At 42.4% G+C, this 27,205-nt stretch overlaps 1 protein-coding gene across 1 annotated transcript; it reads right to left on the minus strand.

The window, feature by feature from the left end:
* Positions 1–1,824: 1,824 nt before the first annotated feature.
* On the minus strand, positions 1,825–25,586 carry LOC134603503 (TLC domain-containing protein 4-like). Its single transcript, XM_063449524.1, has 7 exons — positions 25,437–25,586; positions 20,347–21,031; positions 17,659–17,748; positions 10,794–10,852; positions 6,005–6,099; positions 3,436–3,509; positions 1,825–3,090 (listed from the first exon to the last, which is right to left on the minus strand). The coding sequence occupies exons 2-7, from the start codon at positions 20,514–20,516 to the stop codon at positions 2,784–2,786; spliced, it is 795 nt and encodes a 264-aa protein (XP_063305594.1). The 5' UTR covers positions 20,517–21,031; positions 25,437–25,586; the 3' UTR covers positions 1,825–2,783.
* Between the last annotated feature and the right edge of the window lie 1,619 nt (positions 25,587–27,205).

Genomic DNA, 27,205 nt, shown 5'->3' on the forward strand with positions numbered 1-27,205 from the left:
CTCATTCTCACCGTGCTGTTTAAACACAGAAAGTGGGGGCAAGGCAAGGCAAGGGAGGAGAGGTTCAAAGAATGGAAGGAGAACAGGAGGAGAGGGGAGAGAATGGCAGAATGGGTGCGAAGGGAAAGACAGGAAGAATGGAAAGGGCACAACATTAAAAGTTTACAGATTATTGACATTATACAGGGTGTGTGTCACGAGAGAAGCAGGATTTATGACACAAAGCCCACAGATTAATAGGATTATATGCTGTACAACAGGACGTCCCATACAAATCCCACTGATAAGCAGACTGTACATTGTGTGCCACCTGGGGGGACACTGTGGGGACATTATAATCCTCCAAAATCTCTGAAGCCACCGAACTAGGGAATGTCATTTGTAGGTGTCCCTAAAGATGGCTTCTGAGCGGTTTAGAAACGGACAGGTATTTATGGATGGTTAGCGGCATTGTAAGGTATAAGGAGCACTTATTAAAGGTGGCTTCAGTGATGTGTGACATTAAGGGCTGGGAGGTCATGTCGACATGTTTGATTTAAAAGATATTTTGGCAGATATATTGAGTGCTTGCACAGTCACATATAAGAGCTAAGGTATGAATTTAGGGATGGGTTGTCACATGGGCAGCAGTTATTTAGGAATGGTTGGCCCCACTGGAAGATATGGTTGGATGGATGGAACGAACTATGACCTCAGTTTACTATACCGCAGGTGATCTGATTGGTTGCTCAGAGTATGGGTTAAATGTGGTGTGTTATAGCTTCGATTATAAAGAATAATATTAATTATATCCTGAGCTTAGAGGTGCCGTGGAAAAAACCCTAAACATTAGCAGCTGTGTAATGCAGGTGTAGTACAGATCTTTTACCAAGTTCTGTAGGATTACCCCCAAATATTTATTAATTCCAATTCTGGTATTTTTAGTGGAATCAGCAGATTGCAAATCTCTCGTTATATTCAGATAAAAAATAGAAGAAATTGAAGCATTTTACATTTAACGCAGTTTGAAACGAAATTTACAAAGCCTGCTGGTTGGGCTCCACCAGTAGAAGTGCCTTGTCACCTTTATGTTTGGCTTCTCTTCTTATCAAGTAATTCTCACAGAGGCATTTCGTTAGACTTGTCGACATTTTCACCATGCCAAAATGGACTGCCACCTAATTCGGTCCTCATTTTTCTAGTTCTTCGTTCTGATTGGTCGGGGGAACCTACCATACTTTGACACATTTCACCTTGGATGAGATAGGGGTGGCATGTGACTCTGTATTATCTCATTCACTCGTCTTTCCTTCGGCACAATAATTAATGGAAATTAAAACATTTATTTTTAGCAAACTCTAGGTGAATTATATCAGACTGGCCAGTCTGTCGATACATTAATTTTGGAGTGAGGAGTAAGTGAATGCTGCAACAGTAATCTAACACACAGTAAGTGCTTCTGCAAACATTAGTACAGGGGTGATCATAAAAAAATAAATAAAAAAAATGAGACAGACTAGAAGGAACATTCTGCCAAATTTGGATGTTAAAGAATTCCTGAAAAAGATGAATGCAGCATGGGAATCAGAAGCATTTGGGACTCATAAACGGCCACACTGGGCAGATCAGTTTATTACAGTGAGCTGGCAAAGAAGAAAAACTTGAGGCAGCCAGTAGATTTTGGCCGATTCCACGATCTTAAGTTATTTGAGGTCAGTCACCCTCGTTTTTAGTCATTTAAGATCACCAATATAATTGCAATCAAATATGGTTTTGCTGAAGATTCCCCTTTGTCTTAGACCGTGTTTTATCCACCGAGGAACACAAGAGAGACCACTCAAGACATACGTAAGATAAAGGGCTTTATTTAAAAAATAAATTTTGTATTTAATCACGAGAAAGTGTTAACATTAGGAAATCAGTGTATAGGATTAGGTTTGTGGACTACATTTCCAACAATGCTTAGCCAACTTTTATGGGGGGTCTGTGCATCATGGGAAATGTGATTCCAAAATATATACTGTGCCAAAGTAAGCCATCATTTATATAAAATAACTTACCAGGGTTCCTCGAACCCACAGGCCCGAAATTACCAAAAGGCACTTGTTATATTTATTTATTATACTCCTTTATCCTACCTCTCTTTATGGCAATATTTCCCTTTACCCTGCCTTTTCATTTGACCATTTTGTTGTATATGTCTTTATCTACGGTACTTCCAAAATCCACATACTGTAGACATTCATTAGTTATAGATATACTCCAGCATGCAAGCTGTTGCAGACCATAATTCTCTGATAAATGGCTTTCACATACAGCATGGCTCTTTCATATAGCCATTGGACATAGCCCATGGCTCATGGTTGACGGAGCATCAGGAGACTTGTAGTCTACATTAGCTTACATGAGAAGTTTTAAAGGCTACTCCAATCATTGTTGGTCCCTTCCCATTTCTTTACCTTTATCTCTGCTGCAATCTATGTTTATAATTTTACCTCCTACTTAATAAAACCGGAAATTGAGTCACAGTATAAGTATAAGGAGTGCTGCTTGCATTTGACGGACAAGGTCCATCTTGTAACATCTCCAGTAGACCTCTGTGAGTGATTGCCTATATAGAATGATTGGTGTATTCAGTGCAGCACTGGTATGATACATGTTATCTTCACGAGGCCTCAGAAGATTGATAGTGGCCAATCCCTGAAAGTTTTACTTCCGCCATGTAAAAACTCTTTGAAACCATGTGGTCCAGCCACGCAACAACAACCTGATGTGGCCAGGATGAGGAAAGTTTCTCCATGAGCTCAGTCGGCGTGGTTTCTCTTAGGCTTTCCTTCAGGCTTGGATTTCACAACACGATAAAAACCACGGGCGATCTTGTACATCCAAAATACATTGAGGATGTCCAGTATTACGCAAGACACAATCCAGGCCACCTGTGGTCCAATACCTAGTCTAATGTAACCCTCTGTGCCAAACGTAGCAAAGACTTGAGAGTAGTAGCTGGGAATTACAGCGATCCGGACCACGAAAAAGACAGCAGCCATGGCAAAGCCATTTAACAGGACCATCCATGAGGAACGTGGCATCCCTACTGCATCAAAGAACCACCTGTGGCAAATAAGATCCAGTTATTGTGTATGTTGAGTGGGAAGGCTTATAATCTAAAAGGCCTTTTAATATTGTCTTAGATCTGGTAAGAGGAAAACGGCAAAGACAGTGGTGTACAAAACAAACAAAAAAATATCATTTAAACACTCTACAGTATTTATAAACTATGCAGTGATAATTGTGTGGGCCAAATAAAAAAGGTCAGTCCCACTGGGGAGCATGGTGTCCTAATGACAGTGACATGTTTAAAGGTTCAATGCCACTGAGCAGCATAGTGACTAAATGACAATGACATGTTTAATAGGTTAAAGCATCAGTCTCACTGGGGGACAATAAAGTTCTTACCTCTGGTTCACAAATGGTGTGGAAAGCTCCGAAATCAGTCGAAAGTTGGCAAAATATGGCAGAACGCCCCGATTCTGTGACGAAACAGATCAATAATAATTATTAGAACCAAAGAGATTAAAATGCATTGTATATACACATCACAAAGAAATGTATTGCTATGCACTACAAATATAGTGTCAAGAAGATCAAAACTACATTGCCCAGGATGCTTTGCAAATAAAGAGTGGACAGAAATCTGAAATAAAGATCGATGTCTGTACTGTTATAATAGGCGGTAAATGGGGCTTCTAAAGAATCACAAGTGCTCAGCCATATGTAGGGAAAATATGAAAGAAAAGCAAAAAAGGTTGCGCCTGTAAGTGATAAATATATAAATTAACTTAACAAATGTTCAAGTAAGGCAGTCCAATAGTAGGTAAGGAACTATCAATAAGACTATCATAAGGAACCTATTCTTACCTGCTATTGGACTGCCTTACTTGAAGTTAATTTATATATTTATCACTTACAGGCGCAACCTTTTTTTCATATTACGCTCACATTGGGGGGTATTTGAGGGGGACCCCTCTCTTTATAGATGTGCTGCCTACACTTTTTAAAATATAATCCTTGTGGCGTGTTAGCACTAATCCTTTTTGACATTTCTATATGTAGGGAAAATGTGTTTTTAAATATAGGTAAATTCCCCCAGGATCAATTATATTGCTACAGAGTGCTTAGTGTGGGAGTTGTGTATAAAAAGTGGTCTACTTATTGTTGCCACGGAAACAATTGGAACCAGGAGGGACATTCCATTGGGGACTATGCCCACTACTTCAGATAATTTTTATACATAACCCCTCTTTCTGTCACTCACAGTGCTGGGATATTTTACTATATTACTACTGACCTCTAGTGGCTTCAAGGAGAATGGCCATCAGTGATTGATAGAATTGGAATGATTTTGATTCTCCTAAGAAGACTATTTGGCGTTTACAGATGCTTGCCTGGGTCCCTGACTTGTAATGACCCTGCCGGGGTCACCAGCATCACCAGACAGAGGTGTTCTGTTCCCCTAGATGTTGCTACACTGAAGAAGCCGGGATGTCATTATTTGCACGTTAAAAAAAACATCAACTACGGTAATTCTATCTGGACCCAGCAGACTTGTTTTCTATACTACATTGTGGCCATATCTTCACTTAAAATGTTGATATATTTTACCTGATAAGGCTGTTTATTTCTGTGACACTTATGATGGTTACTTGAAAAATAGCTGCTACCAGATATGTGACTGAGGCACTCATGTAAGTATGTCAGCATGTGTCAGAGTGCAGCTACATATGGTTTTATCTACAGTGTATGCGTGTGACATGTGGCTATGCTAGCTCCCATACACAGACAGAGGGCTCAGTAATCCCTTTTTAAATGTGTGTCTGTCTGTGGGTTTAGTGACATAGAATGTGTTATCCCAGAAAAATAAATGTATAGTTTTCTGATTTTCATGCTTGTCCTGTGTGTGTGTGTGTGTGTGTGTCAGTATATATGTGTGTGTGTTTTGTGTCTGAGTGTTTGTGTGTATCGCTCTTGGAATTGGGAAATAACATTTGCAGTTGTCGCCCCCTGTAGAAATGTTGGAGAGCTGTGTAACTATAAAATCAGAGCTCGTTTATCCTGCTAACAGATTATCATCATCGTTTCTCCTAATCCATGAATAAAACACTAATTGAGGGCAAATTGTCACCTAGATCTGAAAAACTGCATTAATATATGCAGGCACGTTGGGTGTATAGAGAATGTATTTACATCACAGTTAATAGGTTCTCCACATTCTATTATTAGTCTCTGTGTACACAATATTTCAATATATACCAATCCTTTAGAGCAGGACTAGGTAACGTGCAGCACTCCAGTTGTTGTGGACTGCGTCTCCCACAATGCTCTTGTAATCAGTAATGCTGTACAGTTAAATCAGAAGAGAACTACTGAGCACAACTACACATTGCAGAGAGATTTCCTAAGCCTCTTGTGTGGACATTGTGCTCAGCACTAAGGATTCTGGGTAGGGGCGCACAAGCAACTCTTACAAGGATGACCTTTAACCCCTGCCTGAATTTTAGACCTGGTCGTTCAGTATATGTACACTCTCTAAGACAGCTTTTCAAACATAGTCCAAGTTAGCACACCTTATATAGCAATATAGCTTGGCCGTGAAATGTTAAGATATAAACTGTGATGGCAGATTAGAATCAACTGGATAATTCATCCTGACCACCAAGTATTGTAACACTGATACACTTACATTACGGAATACAGAGTTTAAATTCCACCAGGATGATTGAACTCGACTGTTCTATTTCTCTAATGCTGCAACAAAGTCTCATTAATTGGAAGACTCAGACTGTGGATAGTTCAGATCTTTGTCACCCAGTTCAATTTAAATTAGGCACTGACAAGATCTGCCTGTCTCTGGTGCACATTGCATTGGGGGTAGGTGGGGGGGGGGATGTGAATTTCACTTTTTAATTTTTTTACACTTTACACATTCACGAATAAGAAGAGAAGAGGAGTGGAATGTAGATAATACCAGAACATATCCGTATGCGTAGAGCACCGCCATGTGGTGACAAACGATATAAGGATCTCTCATCACTTTCCAGAAACGAGCAAGTAGTACCAAGTCTGAAAGAAGGAGAATATTGGGTTACGTTCAGTGTATGGATCTTAACTTCTCCTTATAATGAAAATGAGAGTCTCTGATCACCGCAGTTATCAGCGTGCCCATCAGAACAGTCACCCAGCAGCTGGATCTCCTGGAAGAGAGAGGCAGCTCTGGATCACTAAGCAGACCACAGCTGCAAAATGGCTACTAACAGTTTACCAAGCGATTTCACTCATACTGTGTGATTAGTAGACTTGCTCCTAATATCCCACAAACTGGCTGAACAGGAGTCTGAGATATTAGAGCAAAGCCCGTAGACCAGACAGAGGCCATTCTCATTGCTGTAGCTTCTTCCTGGTGAGTGAGGGCCAATACTCGCTATAATAGATAAAGGAGATTTAAAAAGGCATTTTTCTTTCTTTTCTTTTTTAAGTTTTTTGTATGTTTTTAAGTTAGCAATATAATGGCACCGTGGGCACGGCTACTGGCATGAGCCATGTGCATTGTGGAATGTACATGGGTGCACCCTAAATGTGCTTTACATGTTTTACAACTTTCGATAAATTATGCACGTATAACATCAGGGGCGTAACTAGGAATCAAAGTTCCCTGGTGTAAGAATTCAAAGAAACCCCCACCCCTTCCTTATAGCTCCTCCTTGTTCCACCTAAGCAATACTCCTGAGTGGGATGTGTGTGGTGGTTGAGTGTGATTCTGCGTGGGGCTTGGTTAAGTGTGATTGTGTTGGTTGGCTGAGTGTGGTTGTGTGTGGCTGGCTGTGTGTGATTGTGCATGGAGTTTGTCTGTGCGTGAGTGTGAAATAATTGGTCCTGCTTTGGGTCACTAACATGCTGGCTTCACTGCGAGCACATAGGCTTCAGTGCATCCCATAATCTCCAAGCATGGGCCTGGCCTACTGGAGGAGAAACACGGTGACAGGGAACAAGAGGTCCACCTGTCACTCAATCTATGGCATTAGACCCTATGTGCCATTTGCACACAGGTCTAATGTTGAGAATTTCATTGACAGGCAGAGGAGAAACCATATTTTTAAAGAGCGTTACATTGCAATGTATATATTTGCAAACATATAAAGCACAATGTAAAGATGGAATGGAATGCTCTTCAAAGATACATATAGGCACTCAGACCACCTCAGCTCATTGAAGTTATTAATAAACTGCAATAATTAACTTGCAGGGTTAACTCCACCTCTAGTGGCTGTCTACCAGATAGCCACTAGAGGCGCTTCCCGGTCATTAGACGACTTTTGGTCTCCTAACCGACACTGGGCGTTCGCACGCTTTGCATGAGGTCATCCAGTTTCAGCTAAAAAGGTAGTCCTAATGCAAGCACGGCACTCAGCACGGCTGTTCATTAGCTCACGTAGGGGAGGAGGAGCGGAGGTGGACTCCGGTAAGTGACAGAAGGGGTTTTAACCCTTTCTGCACTGTGGGGAGGAAGAGGGGCGCTATGGGGTCACACTGGCAACCTTAGCGACCCCTGTTCCACCACTGGATAACATGTAGAAAGAAGCTGAAAAACCTGGGGGGGAAAATGAGTTTAAATTTCTTACAACCACACTCCTTGACATCATTATAAACGCTGGCTAACTGCTAGCAGTCAAGGCAACCAGAACTGCATCACTATTGCATTACCTGAGTTCCCAAGCATTCACTGAGAAGACTAAACAGGTCTCTACAGGAAAGGCTGACACCATTGGGATCTGCAACTGATACGAACAGCTGGTAAATAATTGCAGCTAAAAATACCAACAGGTCTGCATAATCTGTGGCCTGCTCATGTCTACATCCATTAATCCCAACCATCACTTACTATTTCCTATTTTGCAAATTGGACGTGCTCCAATAACAAGGCTAATTTGCCAATTCATTGTGGAAACGTTGCTGGATGGATTGGATACATTTCAGAACCAACAAGCCGAGTGCAGAGTTTATTCATTTCTATTACATTTGATGGGGCTCGAGCCAGAACCGCAAAATAAAGTGATGGCCTTCCTACAGATGGCATTAGTACTGATGTAGCTATAAAAAGGATAGATTTAGGATTCATTGCCAGATCCACTCTTCCAGGACTATATAAAATGTGGTGATGTGGCCCAATCCCCTCCACCGGGATGCTACAATGGGTAGTTTGTGGTTGTGGTTGTTAGAGAACAGTAGGTTCTCTAATGCACTAACCTGTGATTTAACAGGAGTGCAGTGCAATATTCTTACACTAGAGGGGGTATAAATATCCAGTGAATTGTGTTGAGTTGAATTGACATATGTACCACCTCTACCATTTTGACCTGAATATTTCAAGTTGTTGTGTGCCATCTCACAACTCATTGTTTAGTAAATAATCCGATGTATGCCTGCTCTTAATATGTCTGATTAGGGGGGCGGAGCCTGACCGGGGAGATGAGCAGACATGCTTTCTGTGAGCTCCCGAGCCTGGACCGGATTCTTGCCAAAAATCGGGGGTAAAACACCCAACCCAGCAAACCTGTACACTTAGTTACAGGTCACGCAGCACCACAGGCAACATGTACCATTACTGTTCAGTTACTATTTTTGCAACTTTTTTTGTTCAATACCAAGCTACAAACTTAAATGTAGATAACGTAGCCATATAGCTAACTAGTCTAGCATGCTTATTGCAAACTAGCGAGGTCTCATAACCAGCCTTTATTCAGGGGCTGAACAAAGATGTTACTGTTTAAACTGCTAAACTTTGCAATGAAAATCTTGGTACTAGTTACTGTCTTATATAAATGTAATCTATGCTGCTCTTTGAACCTAAACGTAAACCTATTCTGTCAACTTCCTTACCAAAAAATGTGCAAGATCTACTGTTTACCCTTATGTTTTAACTGCGTATACTACGCTAGAGGAATGCCTTTGGGGTACCTCTTAAGCATTTGTTACCATCGTACGCACTACAAAAATAAAGAATTTAAAAAAAAAAAAAAATACACCCAACCCAGAACCCCTACCTACCTCACCACGCACTACAGAGTCTAGGGAACTAGGGGACACCTCGCAAGCCCGATTGCCGGCAGAACTCCCGGTACGGAGGCTTGGGGCCTACTCTGCACAGGGCAGAGGAGAGACGGCCGCTCTCCCGGCCCACCAAAATAAGCGGCACCCGCAGCATAGGACCGGTGGGGGTTATCCCGGTCCCAATCAGCATGCCTCACAAACCAACCTGGATTACAAACGACGGCAACAGCCTGAAACGAGCAAACTGCCGCTAGCAAAATGGCAGCTGCGGGCCATGCAACCGACCCGGCACCCTCCCGGCCCCTCCATGAGCGCTTCGAGACCCTGCTCTGACAATTCTGGGCAAAATTGGAGCACAGGGAGGCCCAACAAAACCCCACTCTACACAAGGTGGAGGAACTGACTAAAGTCCTGGGGCGGACGGAGCGGATCCCAGGCAAAAACGCCTTACCACGAGGGGCGCTACGAGACTTCCTCCAAAACACCAACCACACCGCGGGAAGGTCACCCACCGCTGGCGGTGGACTACCACCAGGACCTTCCACAGCGCCCATAAAGGGAAAGACCCGGCCCCGAGAGGTAACCGAGCCTGTGGCCACATGGCGATGACCCCACGCACGGTCTGGAGCGGGGGAGAAACTCCCCACCGCACACGCACCCCCTCCTCACCCCAAAGCTCTCCGGAAGACCACCACCACAATGCCTAGACAGAGCCACGACCCCGCCAACCGGAGAAAGAAGACCAACAGACCAGGGGCAAGGGCCTCCCTCACGACCCGGAGCAACAGGGCCTCGGAAATGCCAGGCTGCGACACGCTGACAACAATTATTCAATGCCGGCAGCTCAGCCTGATCGCCCGCAAGCCGGATAGGGGAACCGATACACCGGAGCAGAGAATGGACTATCCGATGTGGCACGCACTGGGAATTGGCTGAAAGCAACAGACAAAGCCCTTCCACGCACCCCTCCTGTTGCCAGGCAAATGGACTGATGTACGACAAACCTCATGGGCACACTGGCCGTCCTTACCGAGCTAGAGACTTATATACTAGTACACAGCCTGCTTAATCTCGCTCAAATGTATTATAGCGTGGCCTATAGAACAATAACCGACGACTGAATGGTTACTATGCCCTAGTTTGAAATAACGATCAGTAATGTGTACATATGCTACTTGATGCATGTTTATGCCACCTACACTGCTGTAAACGCTGCCGTAGTATAGCTTGGACAACCCTGCATGATAGTACAGGGCAGTGTTTTACTTAATTTCGCATTACTTTTTATTTTACTTTGAGTTGCTTTCCAATTCCTAGCCTGACACATCACACCCAGGCCACACATCTGCTCCCCCATACGCACCCAGCTCGGTCCTAAACATGTTCAGTTAGGCATGCAGCAACGAGCTACAGCCTTGCCACATCCACAACGCACGAGCATGGCTTCTCCTGACACTTACTTGACATAATCCACTCGATGTTACGCTTATGGTTAGCTATTTCACTATAAATACGCTACTCATGTTAATAATCTTATTGAATGTTTAAATAATATAAAATGAGGCAGTCCTGCATAGGAGAGGTTGTACAGTGTTACCGTTCCCCAAGCTGTATGTAAACCGTACATCCCCTCTTCTTTGTTTTGTACCCCATTTAACTGATGCCTCAATAAAAGAAAGATTGACAAAAATATGTCTGATTAGGCTTACCATAAATTAGGTATCCACATGTGATCGCAACATTCAACTTCACTTGGAAAGGATCTCCCCTGGAATGAGAACCAGTCTATTAAAGAACAATCAACAAATCACATAATATCATTATTTTAATTCATTTACATGATCACACATTCCACGGAATGTAAAATGGCAAATAGTAGTCATTACAACAGAGAGATAGAACAGTGGGGTTGTTAGGTTGTGTTCAACACTATAGCATTCTGTGAGTTGTATCAACTCTGGGAAATTTGCTTTTAATGTGAATTCACCCAAAGAACTAATCGAGTTGTATGCTCAGTTAATTTGCTCAAAATGAAAAAAAAAAAAAAATGACTTTAGTAGGGTCTCATGTGAGGTTAAAGGACCACTCTAGTGCCAGGAAAACATACTCGTTTTCCTGGCACTAGAGTGCCCTGAGGGTGCCCCCACCCTCAGGGACCCACTCCCGCCCGGCTCTGGAAAGGGGAAAGGGGTAAAAACTTACCTTTTTCCAGCGCTGGGCGGAGAGCTCTCCTCCTCCTCTCCGCCTCCGTTCCTCCCCGTCGGCTGAATGCGCACGCGCGGCAAGAGCTGCGCGCGCATTCAGCCGGTCACATAGGAAAGCATTCATAATGCTTTCCTATGGACGCTTGCGTGCTCTCACTGTGATTTTCACAGTGAGAATCACGCAAGCGCCTCTAGCGGCTGTCAGTGAGACAGCCACTAGAGGAAATAGGGGAAGGCTTAACTAATTGATAAACATAGCAGTTTCTCTGAAACTGCTATGTTTATAAAAAAATTAGTTAACCCTAGAAGGACCTGGCACCCAGACCGCTTCATTAAGCTGAAGTGGTCTGGGTGCCTAGAGTGGTCCTTTAAGGATTTTAGGAAAGCTTGTGATGATAGGAATCATGGGGAATGTAAGCTAATTTGCATTAAATGCCATGGCATGCCTTTTCAGGAGGTAGTTCTGAAATGAGTCAAACTATAGAAAATTGAATACCATAGATCAAATAAATAATAACGCTCAAAAATATGGTTATGTAAAGCGACTGACCTTTTATAGAGAGATGAAAAGGGAACAATTGATGAGAAACATTAAAAGTGGTTAACCTGTTCAATCCAGAGGCTTTTTTTTTTTATATAAGTTGAAAAAGCTGCAAGTCATTTTCTTCCTTTTAAACTGCGTGAATTGTTTGGGAGGGACAGGAGGAATCACACTACACATGACAAAGGACTTTATTATATTACACACAAGGGAGCCTTTTGTAAGCATTAAACACTGGGCTATGGGGGAGGTCAGAACAGGAATAGCAGAGTATGCAGCAGGACACATAAGTAGTAGCGGTTTGTGTATGCAGACAGTACAGGAACAGCAGAGTCAGACACAGAACAGAGATGTATTGACAGTGCTGTATGTATGGTGGCACAGTAACAGCAGAGACAGATACAATATAAAGATGTAGTGACAACGCTATATACAGTCAGTACCGGGATAGCAGTGAATACTGTAAACATAAAGATCCAATGACGGTACTAAATGTATTTAGACAGTACCAGAATAGCAAAGACTGATGTAGTGCACAAGTTGAGGATGTTTTTGTACATGATCTATATATGAAATAAAATAGCGGGTTTAACTCCAGCCTGGTGTGTTCCTTTAAGGATTGAAGACTGGACGAAGGGCTAGGCAACCTTCGGCTCTCTGTGTCTTGCGGACTAGATCTCCCATAATGCTTTGCCATCTTTATGGCTGCAAGAGAATCATGGGAGATGTAGTCCACAAACATCTGGAGTGCTGATGGCTGCCTACAACTGGGCTAGAGGAAAATCTCATTGGGTGAGGATGTGAATATAAGGGGAAAATATCCACCAAGACAGAATATGCTTGTTGTGTAAGTTTATTGGAACTAATTGTTGTATGGAGAGACAGGGGAAGGGGGCCAGGCACATGAACAAAGACTGCATGTGTTTGAACCAAAAGGCACTTCATCAACAGCTCAATAAACAACCGAACACACACCACAATTCTACACAGGAATACTCCACGCTGGGGCTGACTTACATTATTATATATATTTTTTTTAAATGCAAAATTAGTTTAACAATGTTAGAAAATTGATACTCGCTTTCCGCACTTTGCTGCAAATGTGTAGGAGATTGTGCAAAGTACCTAATTATACGGCCACCAGGGATCTATGGAATAAACGCAAAACACTGGGAAAAAATTGCAGCAAGTTTGGTGGTCTGGGTTGAGCTCACTGCAGATGCTGTAAATCCTGTGAATTTTAACCAAATACAGGAAATTCAAAGAGGATTGTTTTTCCCCTCTTTTATTTATTTATTTAATTCATTAAAAAACTGGTTTCATTTTCAGCCTCGATTGTCCCTTTAGATTACAACGTATACAATTATATATTTTAAAGGGACACTCTAAGCACTATAATCACAGTACATCAATGCAGGTCACTGTAGTGTTTACGAGGCTTTCCCACGGTTTTCTGGAGCTCTTTGAGAAAGACTAAGCTCTCCCTTCCACCCCCACTCGGTCCTCTCTACAGATGCAGACATAATATGGAATTAGCATTCTGCGTTCTCTATGCAAAGTCACCCAACCTTGGATGGCAGTGATAGGCTGAGAGTGCCAGACTACACTGCCCTAACAATCTTAAAGGACCACTTAAGTGACCCAGACCAATTCAGCTCAATGCAGTGTTCTGGGTGCAGTGTTCTTTTAGTTCTGAAATTGAAAACGTTTCCCTCTGGTAGATATGGAAATGTTTTTAGTACAGGGCTAAACACACGTCTTTTATCGGCAGACATCATCAAATGCTGCTCATATGTTTTGATGTGCCCTCGGCTTTCCTGGCATGTGCTTCTCATCCATAATGATTATCTATGAAAATCATTTGATTGGTTAAGAGGTATGAGAAGAGTCAGCAGACCAAATGACGACGCAAGAGGAGGAGCTCTAACTGCAAGGCCTGTAAAAACCCTTTATTTGCAATATTTTTATTACATTTAGGGGGGCCCCTCTAATCTAAATAGGGAGCATAACCTATATATTTAGGTTAGGCACTAGAACAATATTTCAAGCCTGATCAAAACAATGTCGTTTAGGGGGAATGCTTTGGCTTCTTGGACTCCCTCTAAACAGGAAAGACATACTAAACACAAAATACAATTGAAACCCACTATATGTGAAAATATGTCTTCTATTAGAATTCTAACATGCAATCATAAGAGATTAGAAACTTTGTATCCTGAGAACATTTCTGTATTGAATACAATCTGAGCGTAAATAGATTCTTAAAGAGCACCAGAACCGGAATCCGTGATAAAGCCTCAAATGGCTCCATATACAAAAATAAATAAATAAAATATATTAATGGCAATCTAATTGTGGCATCTATTCTTTCAAATAAGGCTTAATTCATGCTTCGCCGTCAATGAACGTGCCTGAGACTGAACTATATATCCCTTAAAACCTGGTTCTGCTGGAATCGTGGACCAATGCCATAATATTATGTAAATATAAAACCTTACGGAAGTGGATACTGTTGACAGTGTCATTAGAGTTCGAGTTTGTGAGCCAATCATTGGAATTACTTGGGAGTGAAGTCCTGATTAATCAGTACATTGAATCAGAACTGCACCATAGGATGGTCAATCTGACCTAAATAATTGAATATATTAAAAAAAAAAAAAAAAATTAAGGAATTTGCGGTCTCCTTCAACCCACTATTAATCCTTTGTGTATCCACCACGTAACTTTCACTGGGATCAACTGAGCGTAAAAGATCAGCCACAGGAATGGTATGAGGTTGGCTTTTAATGCTATATTTAACGTTTCACGGCCCAGTTTCGCGATCAGAGTTATTAAGAAGCCTGGCCAAGGATTGCGGCCCAGATGGAGCCCTGTATCGTTATGCAATCTAGTTGAGAAATATAAAGGAACACTTCAAACAACTACTTGTTGAAGTACTTTATGTGTGAAGAGTGTGTCCTCTTTTTTTCCCTTTTTACAAAAAGTGCAGATTTCAATAGAAATTGTCATTTTTATAAATTAGCCTGGTTACAACTCCCTTGGCTGACAATCAGACAGTCGGTCTTGTTACTTCCTGGTTTGGTTAGCTCGGTGTAGCTCAACTCAAAAGGCAGCAATTGCCCAAATCACCTGCCTTCTCATTGAGCTGCATTGGGAAGTCTGTGATTGGACAGCCACAGAAAGGCTGGGCAGGGTTAGAAGGGCAGGGCTTGCAAAGGCTGCAGATAAGAGATCTACAGCTTTTGAAGGCTGTTTCTAGATATACTTTAAATGAAAAAGTGCATAAATATATGCATGCATGTTTTCATTGGGAAATACATAAATAATTATCTGGGCAGTGAAGTGTAACTATTTGCATTAACTAGATCACATTGCAGATCTGTGACAGAGTGTGACCCTAACCAAACTGCATTTAAGACTTTCTTTTTATTTCTCTGTGGAAGAGCTTGGAGTATACAGGTTGTCCCCTCCTCCCAGCCCATGAAGGAAGCTGTGTGAAAATGACAGTTCACACCTGAATAGCCCACTCCCCACCAGCAAGCCATAACCCTGCTGGAAAAAGGTAGGCTAAAAACCAACATGTATTTCAATATTTGTGGCTGCATTCGTGCATCTGAGTACATGTGTGTGTCTGTCAGTGTGTGATCTGGTTTTGTGTATGCCTTGTGTGAATATTTTTGTCAGTGTGTGAGTCTGCCTGGCAGTATTTATCTGGGAGAGTGTGTGTCTGGCAGTGAGTGTCGTTATCTGTGTCTGTTTCTGTCTGGCAATGTATGCCTGCATGTGACAGTGTGCACGTGTCAGTGAGTATGTATCGGTGAGAATCTAAGAATGCATATATGTCTGCGTATGTCTGTGAGAATACATCTCTGTGTTTGGGAACGTGTGTATAGGAGTGACGGCCTGACAGTCATTTTGTAAGGGTCCCCAAACTTCTCATGGCAGCACTGTCCCTGTGCTTGCAGGACTGGAATTTGTCTAGTGTGTAGGGAAGATCCTTCGCTAACTACAGAACAATCCCGAACATGCCCCCACCTCAAAACTGGTTTGTAGCAGCATAGAGATGCAAACCACAGGATGGTCCCAACAGATGTCATCTGTCAACGGTCTCTCTTATGCAGAGAACAGGAATAGAGCAGCTCTGATTGAACCATTAAATGTGTAAGCAATGATAAGCAGGGAATACAAATAGAACTCGTCTGGTAAAGCACTATATATATGTACAGGGATATGTACAGGGTAGTAAGAGCAGAGTGTTGCAGTATAGGTAGTAAGAGATCCTCTGATAAAGCACTATGTGTACTGTTATATGAGATAAAGGGAATTCATAGTCCCGAAAATAACAATATTTATTTTGGGACTGTAGGTTCCCCTCTATCATTGAGACAACTGTCCGCCCCCCTTTGCTGAAAAAAATAAATAAAAAATAGAGCAAATATGCAGCTCATCTTCAGAGCCGAGACTCCTCTGCTGCAGCTGACCACTCCGCCTCCGAAGATATCAGCGTGGCTGCTGGCATCTTGTATGATCTCTACCAATCCAGGGCGTCTTACAGAGAAGCATTGAATTGGAGATATGCATGCGCAGCCAAACGGCCCACTCCTCCGGTCAAAGGCTGCTATGATTACAGGATCGAGTTTCTCTCGGTTCTGAAGGAGGAAGTGCCTCTAAGGGCTGTCAGGAACTGCAAAGCTTTATATTGCAGGATTAAAACTACAAGGCTACTGCTTCATTGGGATAAACTGGTCTGGGTGACTTTAGTGGTCCTTGAAGGGACACTATAGGCACCCAAAACACTTCAGCTCATTGAAGTTGTCTGGGTGCTGTGTCCCTATTGCACTTTCAGAGAAATTGCAATGTTTACATTGCAGCACTAAGTCTGCCTCCAATGGCTGTCACTAGAGGGCTTTCTGAATCATAATGGACCTTTGGTGCGGTATCCGGACGTCCTCACGCTCTACGTCAACTTCTAACCCATGGGAAAGCATTGATTCAATGCTTTCCTATGGGGAGGTATAATGCGATTCAATGATTTCCTATGGGGAGGTATAATGCGATTCAATGCTTTCCTATGGGGAGGTATAATGCATGCGCGGCATTTCCCATGCATGCGCATTAGCCCTCGCTTGTCGCAGCTTTGTATTTCTGCCACTATAGTATCTCTCTAAGCCAGGCTTCCCCAAACTCCGGCCCTCCAGATGTTGCTGAACTACAACTCCCCTTATTCTCAGCCTACCGATTTCATTCATAGAATCATGGGAGTTGTAGTTCAGAAACATCTGGAGGGCCGGAGTTTGGGGAAGCCTGGCTTAGAGAGATACTATAGTGGCAGAAATACAAAGCTGCGACAAGCGAGGGCTAATGCGCATGCATGGGAAATGCCGCGCATGCATTATACCTCCCCATAGGAAAGCATTGAATCGCATTATACCTCCCCATAGGAAAGCATTGAATCAATGCTTTCCCATGGGTTAGAAGTTGACGTAGAGCGTGAGGATGTCCGGATACCGCACCAAAGGTCCAAAGGAGTTTGGGGAAGCCGGCTCTATAGGAAAAGCAGTTAGAGATTATGTAGAAATGTAAATGTATTCTAGAACATGCAGAAATAGCTGTGTAAACTGTAAAGAGAGATGACAGTGTAGTGATCTAGCTGTGTGTGCAGTACAGAATAGAGAAGTAACAATGTGTATATATTAGACACAGAAGGACTAGGCATTATTTTATCTCATATATGGCTATAATTGGAGCAGTACAAGTCAGCAGAATACAAAATAACTCCATTACAAACAGTGTCGTAGTGAGAAAGTCATGTAGGATTTAAATACTCACCATATCGGATCAGAGTTCACAGCATCATCAAAGGCCAAGATGTACAGACAGAATGACCCCACAACGAATGCATGGACTGTGGAAACACACCTGCAACATAACAGACACGTCATAAAGCCCACAACTCCTAAAGTCACTGTAATAAGATGTTACAGGGTAATAAGGCACTCAGGAGCCGGGTTACTGTAATAAGATGTTACAGGGTAATAAGGCACTCAGGAGCCGGGTTACTGTAATAAGATGTTACAGGGTAATAAGGCACTCAGGAGCCAGGTTACTGTAATAAGATGTTACAGGGTAATAAGGCACTCAGGGGCCGGGTTACTGTAATAAGATGTTACAGGGTAATAAGGCACTCAGGAGCCGGGTTACTGTAATAAGATGTTACAGGGTAATAAGGCACTCAGGGGCCGGGTTACTGTAATAAGATGTTACAGGGTAATAAGGCACTCAGGAGCCGGGTTACTGTAAAAAGATGTTACAGGGTAATAAGGCACTCAGGAGCCGGGTTACTGTAATAAGATGTTACAGGGTAATAAGGCACTCAGGAGCCGGGTTACTGTAATAAGATGTTACAGGGTAATAAGGCACTCAGGAACCGGGTTACTGTAATAAGATGTTACCGGGTAATAAGGCACTCAGGGGCTGGGTTACTGTAATAAGATGTTACAGGGTAATAAGGCACTCAGGAGCCGGGTTACTGTAATAAGATGTTACGGGGTAATAAGGCACTCAGGGGCCGGGTTACTGTAATAAGATGTTACAGGGTAATAAGGCACTCAGGAGCCGGGTTACTGTAATAAGATGTTACGGGGTAATAAGGCACTCAGGAGCCGGGTTACTGTAATAAGATGTTACAGGGTAATAAGGCACTCAGGAGCCGGGTTACTGTAATAAGATGTTACGGGGTAATAAGGCACTCAGGAGCTGGGTTACTGTAATAAGATGTTACAGGGTAATAAGGCACTCAGGAGCCGGGTTACTGTAATAAGATGTTACCGGGTAATAAGGCACTCAGGAGTCGGGTTACTGTAATAAGATGTTACAGGGTAATAAGGCACTCAGGAGCCGGGTTACTGTAATAAGATGTTACAGGGTAATAAAGCACTCAGGAGGTGGGTTACTGTAATAAGATGTTACAGGGTAATAAGACACTCAGGAGCTGGGTTACTGTAATAAGATGTTACAGGGTAATAAGGCACTCAGGAGCCGGGTTACTGTAATAAGATGTTACAGGGTAATAAAGCACTCAGGAGGTGGGTTACTGTAATAAGATGTTACAGGGTAATAAGACACTCAGGAGCTGGGTTACTGTAATAAGATGTTACAGGGTAATAAGGCACTCAGGAGCCGGGTTACTGTAATAAGATGTTACAGGGTAATAAGGCGCTCAGGAGCTGGGTTACTGTAATAAGACGTTACCGGGTAATAAGGCGCTCAGGGTTACTGTAATAAGATGTTACAGGGTAATAAGGCACTCAGGAGCCGGGTTACTGTAATAAGATGTTACAGGGTAATAAGGCACTCAGGAGCCGGGTTACTGTAATAAGATGTTAAGGGGTAATAAGGCACTCAGGAGGCGGGTTACTGTAATAAGATGTTACAGGGTTATAAGGCTCTCAGGGGCCGGGTTACTGTAATAAGATGTTACAGGGTTATAAGGCTCTCAGGGGCCGGGTTACTGTAATAAGATGTTACAGGGTAATAAGGCGCTCAGGAGCCGGGTTATTGTAATAAGATGTTACAGGGTAATAAGGCACTCAGGAGCAGGGTTACTGTAATAAGATGTTACGGGGTAATAGGGCACTCAGGAGCCAGGTTACTGTAATAAGATGTTACAGGGTAATAAGGCACTCAGGAGCAGGGTTACTGTAATAAGATGTTACGGGGTAATAGGGCACTCAGGAGCCAGGTTACTGTAATAAGATGTTACAGGGTAATAAGGCACTCAGGAGCCGGGTTACTGTAATAAGATGTTACAGGGGGTAATAAGGCACTCAGGAGCCGGGTTACTGTAATAAGATGTTACAGGGTAATAAGGCACTCAGGAGCCAGGTTACTGTAATAAGATGTTACAGGGGGTAATAAGGCACTCAGGAGCCGGGTTATTGTAATAAGATGTTACAGGGTAATAAGGCACTCAGGAGCAGGGTTACTGTAATAAGATGTTACGGGGTAATAGGGCACTCAGGAGCCAGGTTACTGTAATAAGATGTTACAGGGTAATAAGGCACTCAGGAGCCGGGTTACTGTAATAAGATGTTACAGGGGGTAATAAGGCACTCAGGAGCCGGGTTACTGTAATAAGATGTTACAGGGTAATAAGGCACTCAGGAGCCAGGTTACTGTAATAAGATGTTACAGGGGGTAATAAGGCACTCAGGAGCCGGGTTACTGTAATAAGATGTTACAGGGTAATAAGGCACTCAGGAATCGGGTTACTGTAATAAGATGTTACAGGGTAATAAGGCGCTCAGGAGCCGGGTTACTGTAATAAGATGTTACAGGGTAATAAGGCACTCAGGAGCCGGGTTACTGTAATAAGATGTTACAGGGTAATAAAGCACTCAGGAGCCGGGTTACTGTAATAAGATGTTACAGGGTAATAAGGCACTCAGGAGCCGGGTTACTGTAATAAGATGTTACAGGGGTAATAAGGCACTCAGGAGACAATAAGGCAGACATTACCTGGAATCCCACTCACACTGCTTTGCATTGCTGAGCTGTGGGTAGGTTGTGGATAACATGGCTGAGATTTGGGGGCTAATCACAGAGAAGAAGATTTGAAATCCAGTAAAACTACAGGCTGCCACAATATAAATGAACAACAAGCTGTCCTCCATCTTTAATGCGTGCATAAAACACCTATATCTAAAACAGAGTTTGTATCACAAGTCTTCCTGCTGCTATAATTCGTTAAATGATCTGCACACCAGTTGCTGGGGGGAAAAAAAGTGTACTGCTTCCTAGGCCACGAGGAGGTGATGAGAAAGATGCAAAGCTCTGCAGGTCTTTGAGTAATAATGAGGCTTCTGGGGATGACGAGGAAGGTCTCTGGTTAGTGATAATCAGGTGCAATAGTCTGTAGTTCTAGATTATAAAGAAAGTTGAAGGAATGTTCCATGGGGTTCAGAATGTGGAAATCGTGCAATGCTCTGCAAGTCTGCAAGATACTGAAGTAAAGGAGTGACACTCTGCAGTACTGCACCTTGCTGGAGGAATAGTCTGCTGTGTGGACGATGGTGATGGAGGCAGCAGTCTGTAGTAATTATTGCAGTGCTGAGAGACGCTGAGCAGTTACTGTGAGTTTAGACAGCGATGGGTAACACTGTGCAGGACTCCATCTGGACAATAGTGCCACACTTTACACGGCCTGTAAAAAGGAAACATCAGGAGTTAGTAAACTGTAGCAGAATCCTGTCTGAAGAGCTTACGCTCAAATATACAGTAAACATTGTGTGTACGCATTGCTTGTAAGAAAAGGGATACACAATAACCTAAGAGGGTGAATTGTCTACTTACCAATCATCAAGGCAGGCCAACGGTCCAGAATCTGGGCATTTCTCAGTTCTGATCTGGATGCCGCATGTGCTCTATAGGGTGGGTGGTCATATGCTATGTGCACGGTGTCAGTATTTTCATTCACACACAGAGCTACACTACCCAATCCCGCACATTCTTACACTTCATCATATCCTTATCCTCAGTATACCCTCGTACTTTATCCTTCTACGATATTCATTTGTTCCCCATTAGCCCCACTTTGCTTCACTTACCACGTCTCCTGCATTAGATTACGCCTCTAAGTTGTCTTTTTCCATAACCCACACATTTCCCATCCCAATCTTCCACACCGTAGCTAACATGCTCTCCATAGTATTTTGATCTCCCTTTTCTCATCTCAGTTGGAGTCTCACTTAAGAAGTCTTCACTGGTTAGACTCCAAGCCTCAAAGATGCCGAGGCAACAGATGTTACCGAAGGGACGAAGAGTCAGTGCCACATACTACAATGCACTGCACTTCTCATCTTCACACGTGTTCCCTTATTGGCATTATAAAGGTCACAAATGTTTACACTTTGGTTTGATGTTACTCGGATGTTTGCCTTAAATATATTTTACTGTGAGCACACAAGCCAAGTGCGGACGTTAATACGGTGTAGTCTGCAAGTACTTTTATTTGAGTTTTAATGTTTGGCACTGTTTGGCATCCAGCCCAGTGTACGACTAAAACGAGATTATCAGCTTTAAAAAGAACTTATGATCATCTATAAACTGTGAACTATGCAAATGTAGCCCTTCCAGGAGAACAAATATTTGGCCAAAATAACTTAAACTTAAAAATGTGGTCATACTTAGTACTCGGTTGCAGATCTTGTGAATTTGGTGACTTGAATATTCCGCAATCGAGTGACCTTCACAAAGGCTGGGTATTGGTCTGCTCTCCAGCTAAGCTGAATATTGCACGTTAGTCTTTGTTCGAGAAGCAGAGGACGCATGTTGGATAATTAACCTGGCCACTCAAGAACGTTCCACATTGTAGGTTTTGGCCCTGAAGGCTCGTTATCTGCTTTAGTGGTGTGTTTAGGCCTACATTCCTGCCGAAAGGTGAAGTGGATTCTGAAGAGTTTCCAGAAATTTGAATTATTTCAGCAAACTCAAGAATTCGTATCACTGCCGTCATAACGGACACATAATTAACAAAGTAATTTCAGAAAATTCCAGTGGCAGTCTAAGCACTTCCTCCACCATGTCCTACTGACGAGATTGTAGGCTTGGAATAATGTACTAACCCTTTAACTTCCTATACTTTTCTCTTTAAGGTACTCATCCGCAGGTTAATCTTCACATTACGCGCCATAAGAATTTTTTTTTCTGGAATTTTCCCAGAGGTTGGTCCATTAACAAACTCTTTTTGCATCCATACCTGAAGGGAGCCATAGTGACCTGTATTGAAGGGCTTAAAACCGATATGTATTTTCGGTTCTCATAAAACCCTATGTATTCAAAAAGCTTTATTCTACTGGAGAACAGAGCCACGACAACAATACAACGGTCACTGTTTTAGTTTGTGCACTGTGTTAATTATACAGTAAACAAGAGAGATTACGAGGCAGATATCGTGATATGGAACTTAGCAGGACAAAAACATTGCAGATTTGATATATTACTATATTGATTGAATACAATGTCCTGTTTATAGAAGGTAGGAATTGCAAAGTCTATTACAACATACACAGGCTGCAGCCTAAAGCACCGTTGCGTAGCATTGCTCTATCGTACACTCTAATTGATAGCATGTGTGATGATAGGTTTTACTGGATGGTAACTATATACCACATGGCTGAACTTTGAGCTGTCAGGTCATTAATATTTGATCCACCTTTTTCTCCTGACCTTCTATACGGAAATAAATACTCTTGGCCTTGGCACACAGATTCAAATATTACCACTGCAACATATTATTCCAAGGCTAATTATCAATTCCCATGGTTTTTTAATATTATATTTACTTATTCTTATTATTTTTAACAAATATTTGTTTGTGGAATGTGATTTTTTTCCCCCTAAATGTAGAAATCCACACCTCTATATCTTGAGATTGAGTGCCTCCATCTTAGCTCCCTGTCAATCATTGTTATAAAAATAGACTGAAAGGGACACCATAGTCACCCAGACCACAACATCTCAGTGAAGTGGTCTGGGTGCAGTGTAGGACTAAGACTACCTCTTATGGTTGTCAATCAGACACTCACTAGAGGCGCTTCCTGGTTGCTAATGGACTTATAATTGTCTAACTGACGTCCTCACGTTTTGCATGAGGACATCGTGCGTCAGTAAAATTCCTGTAGGAAAGCTCTCTATGCAACCCACGGGTGTAAATTTCAGAGAAGAGAAGTTCACCTGTCTGGTGTTCTACAGTTAAGAATCTTATTATCTTATTACATCCACACAGCTCCTGATTGCCTTATTACCCCTGTAACATCTTATTACAGTAACCCGGCTCCTGAGTGCCTTATTACACTGTAACATCTTATTACAGTAACCCGGCTCCTGAGCGCCTTATTACCCTGTAACATCTTATTACAGTAACCCGGCTCCTGAGTGCCTTATTACCCCGTAACATCTTATTACAGTAACCCGGCTCCTGAGTGCCTTATTACCCCGTCACATCTTATTACAGTAACCTGGCTCCTGAGTGCCTTATTAACCTGTAACATCTTATTACAGTAACCCGGCTCCTGAGTGCCTTATTACCCTGTAACATTTTATTACAGTAACCCGGCTCCTGAGTGCCTTATTACCCCGTAACATCTTATTACAGTAACCCGGCTCCTGAGTGCCTTATTACCCTGTAACATCTTATTACAGTAACCTGGCTCCTGAGTGCCTTATTACCCTGTAACATCTTATTACAGTAACCCGGCTCCTGAGTGCCTTATTACCCCGTAACATCTTATTACAGTAACCTGGCTCCTGAGTGCCTTATTACCCCGTAACATCTTATTACAGTAACCCGGCTCCTGAGTGCCTTATTACCCCGTAACATCTTATTACAGTAACCCGGCTCCTGAGTGCCTTATTACCCCGTCACATCTTATTACAGTAACCTGGCTCCTGAGTGCCTTATTACCCTGTAACATCTTATTACAGTAACCCGGCTCCTGAGTGCCTTATTACCCTGTAACATTTTATTACAGTAACCCGGCTCCTGAGTGCCTTATTACCCTGTAACATCTTATTACAGTATCCCGGCTCCTGAGTGCCTTATTACCCTGTAACATCTTATTACAGTAACCTGGCTCCTGAGTGCCTTATTACCCTGTAACATCTTATTACAGTAACCCGGCTCCTGAGTGCCTTATTACCCTGTAACATCTTATTACAGTATCCCGGCTCCTGAGCGCCTTATTACCCTGTAACATCTTATTACAGTAACCCGGCTCCTGAGTGCCTTATTACCCTGTATCATCTTATTACAGTAACCTGGCTCCTGAGTGCCTTATTACCCTGTAACATCTTATTACAGTAACCCGGCCCCTGAGTGCCTTATTACCCCGTAACATCTTATTACAGTAACCCGGCTCCTGAGTGCCTTATTACCCCGTAACATCTTATTACAGTAACCCGGCTCCTGAGTGCCTTATTACCCTGTAACATCTTATTACAGTAACCCGGCCCCTGAGTGCCTTATTACCCCGTAACATCTTATTACAGTAACCCGGCTCCTGAGTGCCTTATTACCCCGTAACATCTTATTACAGTAACCCGGCTCCTGAGTGCCTTATTACCCTGTAACATCTTATTACAGTATCCCGGCTCCTGAGTGCCTTATTACCCCGTAGCATTTTATTACAGTAACCCTGAGTGCCTTATTACCCCCAGTAACAGTTTTTTGCTTCATTAAACTAACTTTTTAAACTGTTGCTGCACATTTAATTAACGTCAGATGTCTCTGTCTATATATTATTCAGTAACAGATACATTAAATTACCCAGTAACTGTGTGCATGTGTTAGTCTATCTGCACACATAGATCATCGTGTAAACAGACCTGCTCTTACAAGATAGTGAGTGTCACTCAGAGTGTATAGAAAGTAACCCCTTGCTATAAGCTGTAGATTTTAGCCTGTGTACACGCTGCAGCCTCCATTATAACAGTGATCCCCACACTTATATACAGTGTAACAGATGGGAGCCCAGCTGATCAGATCCATGACTTCTACATATTGCAATACTGTGGGGGGAGTCAGAGGGGGTAGGAAGCTGTAATCTTACCCCAGGCAGTTCTGTGTGTGTCCCCAGAGAGGCAGGCTGGGTACAAACCCCATACCCTGCTGTCTGTAGCCTCCCCAGCACAGGGGCAGATAGAGCTGCCCTGACCCTGCACTCTGAGATCAAGAAACACGTCAACAGTCCTGGCCCCGCCCCCACCTGGAGTCAATCCTTCCCACCAAGTGTAAAAAGAACTCTGGAGAGTGATACAGTATCACTCCTCTCTGCTGGGGACACGCCCCCTCCCCTCAGTAGCCACGCCTCCTGTGCTCTTTCCCAACCCTTACATAAGGGGAAAATTGATCAGGTCTGATGAGAAAATAAATCATTTATTGCTGGTCTGAGGGGTTGTTGAAAAAACTATTTTGTCATTTTAAGAGGCAGGTCATGTTTCAGAATAGTTGATATATAGTTATATTTAAAAAATTAAGGCTTTAGAAAATCAGATGCATGTATAATTTGATTTTAGTTGATTTAATGCCCATATTTTGATTATCACAGGGCCGGGGGGCCGGGGGGAGGGGGGAATGGTGGAGAGGAAAGGATATGAGAGTTCTGGTCAGCCCTCTAGTTGGTGTGTTATTGCTGTAGATTGGCACTGGAGTGCCCAAAACAAGGCAAAACACTTTAAAATGCTCTCTGAAAAACCTCTATATTTCTACTTTCTGATTCCTAAACTGTGTTACTGCTGTGAAACTGTGTGATACGCTCACAGGAATGTCACATTGCTATAGGTTTAAGTCACTAAACTTTGAATTGTGAATTGGCAAGGAAGTTGCAAATTAGAAGCCAAAATAATAGCTGCTATTTTGTCCTTTAGTGAGCAGTTATTGGTTGGTTTCAATGAGTATTGTATTTAAGGAAACCCATACACAAAGTGTAGCTTTAAATCACTCAGTGGTGAGTTTTATTGCAGTAAAGCTCTGTGATGTGGAGCTCTGTGATACACGGTGGAGCTCTGTGATACACTCAAATACACTGCACATTACCGTCAGTTTTATTTTTACTTGTAGCTCTGTGATAAACATTTCTGTGAGTTAGTTTTTTTGTTTTTTGATTTTTTTTGCAATGGAGCTCTGATACACTATACATTACTGACTACTGGGAGCATTATCGAAATGGAGCTCTGTGATATACTCATACACATTGTGCATATCTGTGAGGTTTTTTTGTTTTTGCAGTGGAGCTCTGTGGTACACAACACATTAAAGTTAATTCTATTGCAGTGGAGCTCTGTTATACACTCAGAGACACCCCACATTACTGTGCATCCAATATCTCGATACCAATATTCAAAGGGAGAAGAATGTGTCCCTGACTTACCTTCCAATATTTTGACATGCAAAACTGGTCCAGTGACTAGATCGCCTTATATAAACCTAATTACAATATAAAACATGTCACTGTCATTCACAACAGGACCAAATTATTTTAATAATAGTCACTAATGCTTAAATTAGACACTCTGTAATTTTATGTTTGTGGAGCTCTGTGATACACATAACACAACAACATGTTTTATCACTGTAGAGCATTTTAAATAAAAAGAAACAGTTCAAGCAGCCAACGTAGAAATGTGATATAATGTAATATAATCAGAATAACTGCCCAGCACTGCTCAAGGTCCTCAAATACGCAGGAAAATCTGTGAATAAAATGAGCAAGCCTGTGTTTAGCCTTGAAACATGGCAACTGTAAAAATCCGGCTATTGTTTAATAATTGTATGGACAATGTACACTCAGTGGCAAAGAAATACTTCTTACTTTTCATT

Source organism: Pelobates fuscus, chromosome 3, assembly GCF_036172605.1.
Source record: "Pelobates fuscus isolate aPelFus1 chromosome 3, aPelFus1.pri, whole genome shotgun sequence".
In the NCBI taxonomy this organism is placed as follows: Eukaryota; Metazoa; Chordata; class Amphibia; order Anura; family Pelobatidae; genus Pelobates; species Pelobates fuscus.

Excerpts from the sequence above, each read along its gene's own strand:
- LOC134603503 (XM_063449524.1), bottom strand. The coding sequence starts at position 20,516 with ATGCACGCATTAAAGATGGAGGACAGCTTGTTGTTCATTTATATTGTG. Across the intron at positions 6,100-10,793 it reads ATGTGGATACCTAATTTATG|ACTTGGTACTACTTGCTCGT; the intron begins GTAAGCCTAATC and ends TCCTTCTTTCAG. Across the intron at positions 3,510-6,004 it reads ACGCATACGGATATGTTCTG|AATCGGGGCGTTCTGCCATA; the intron begins GTATTATCTACA and ends GTTTCGTCACAG.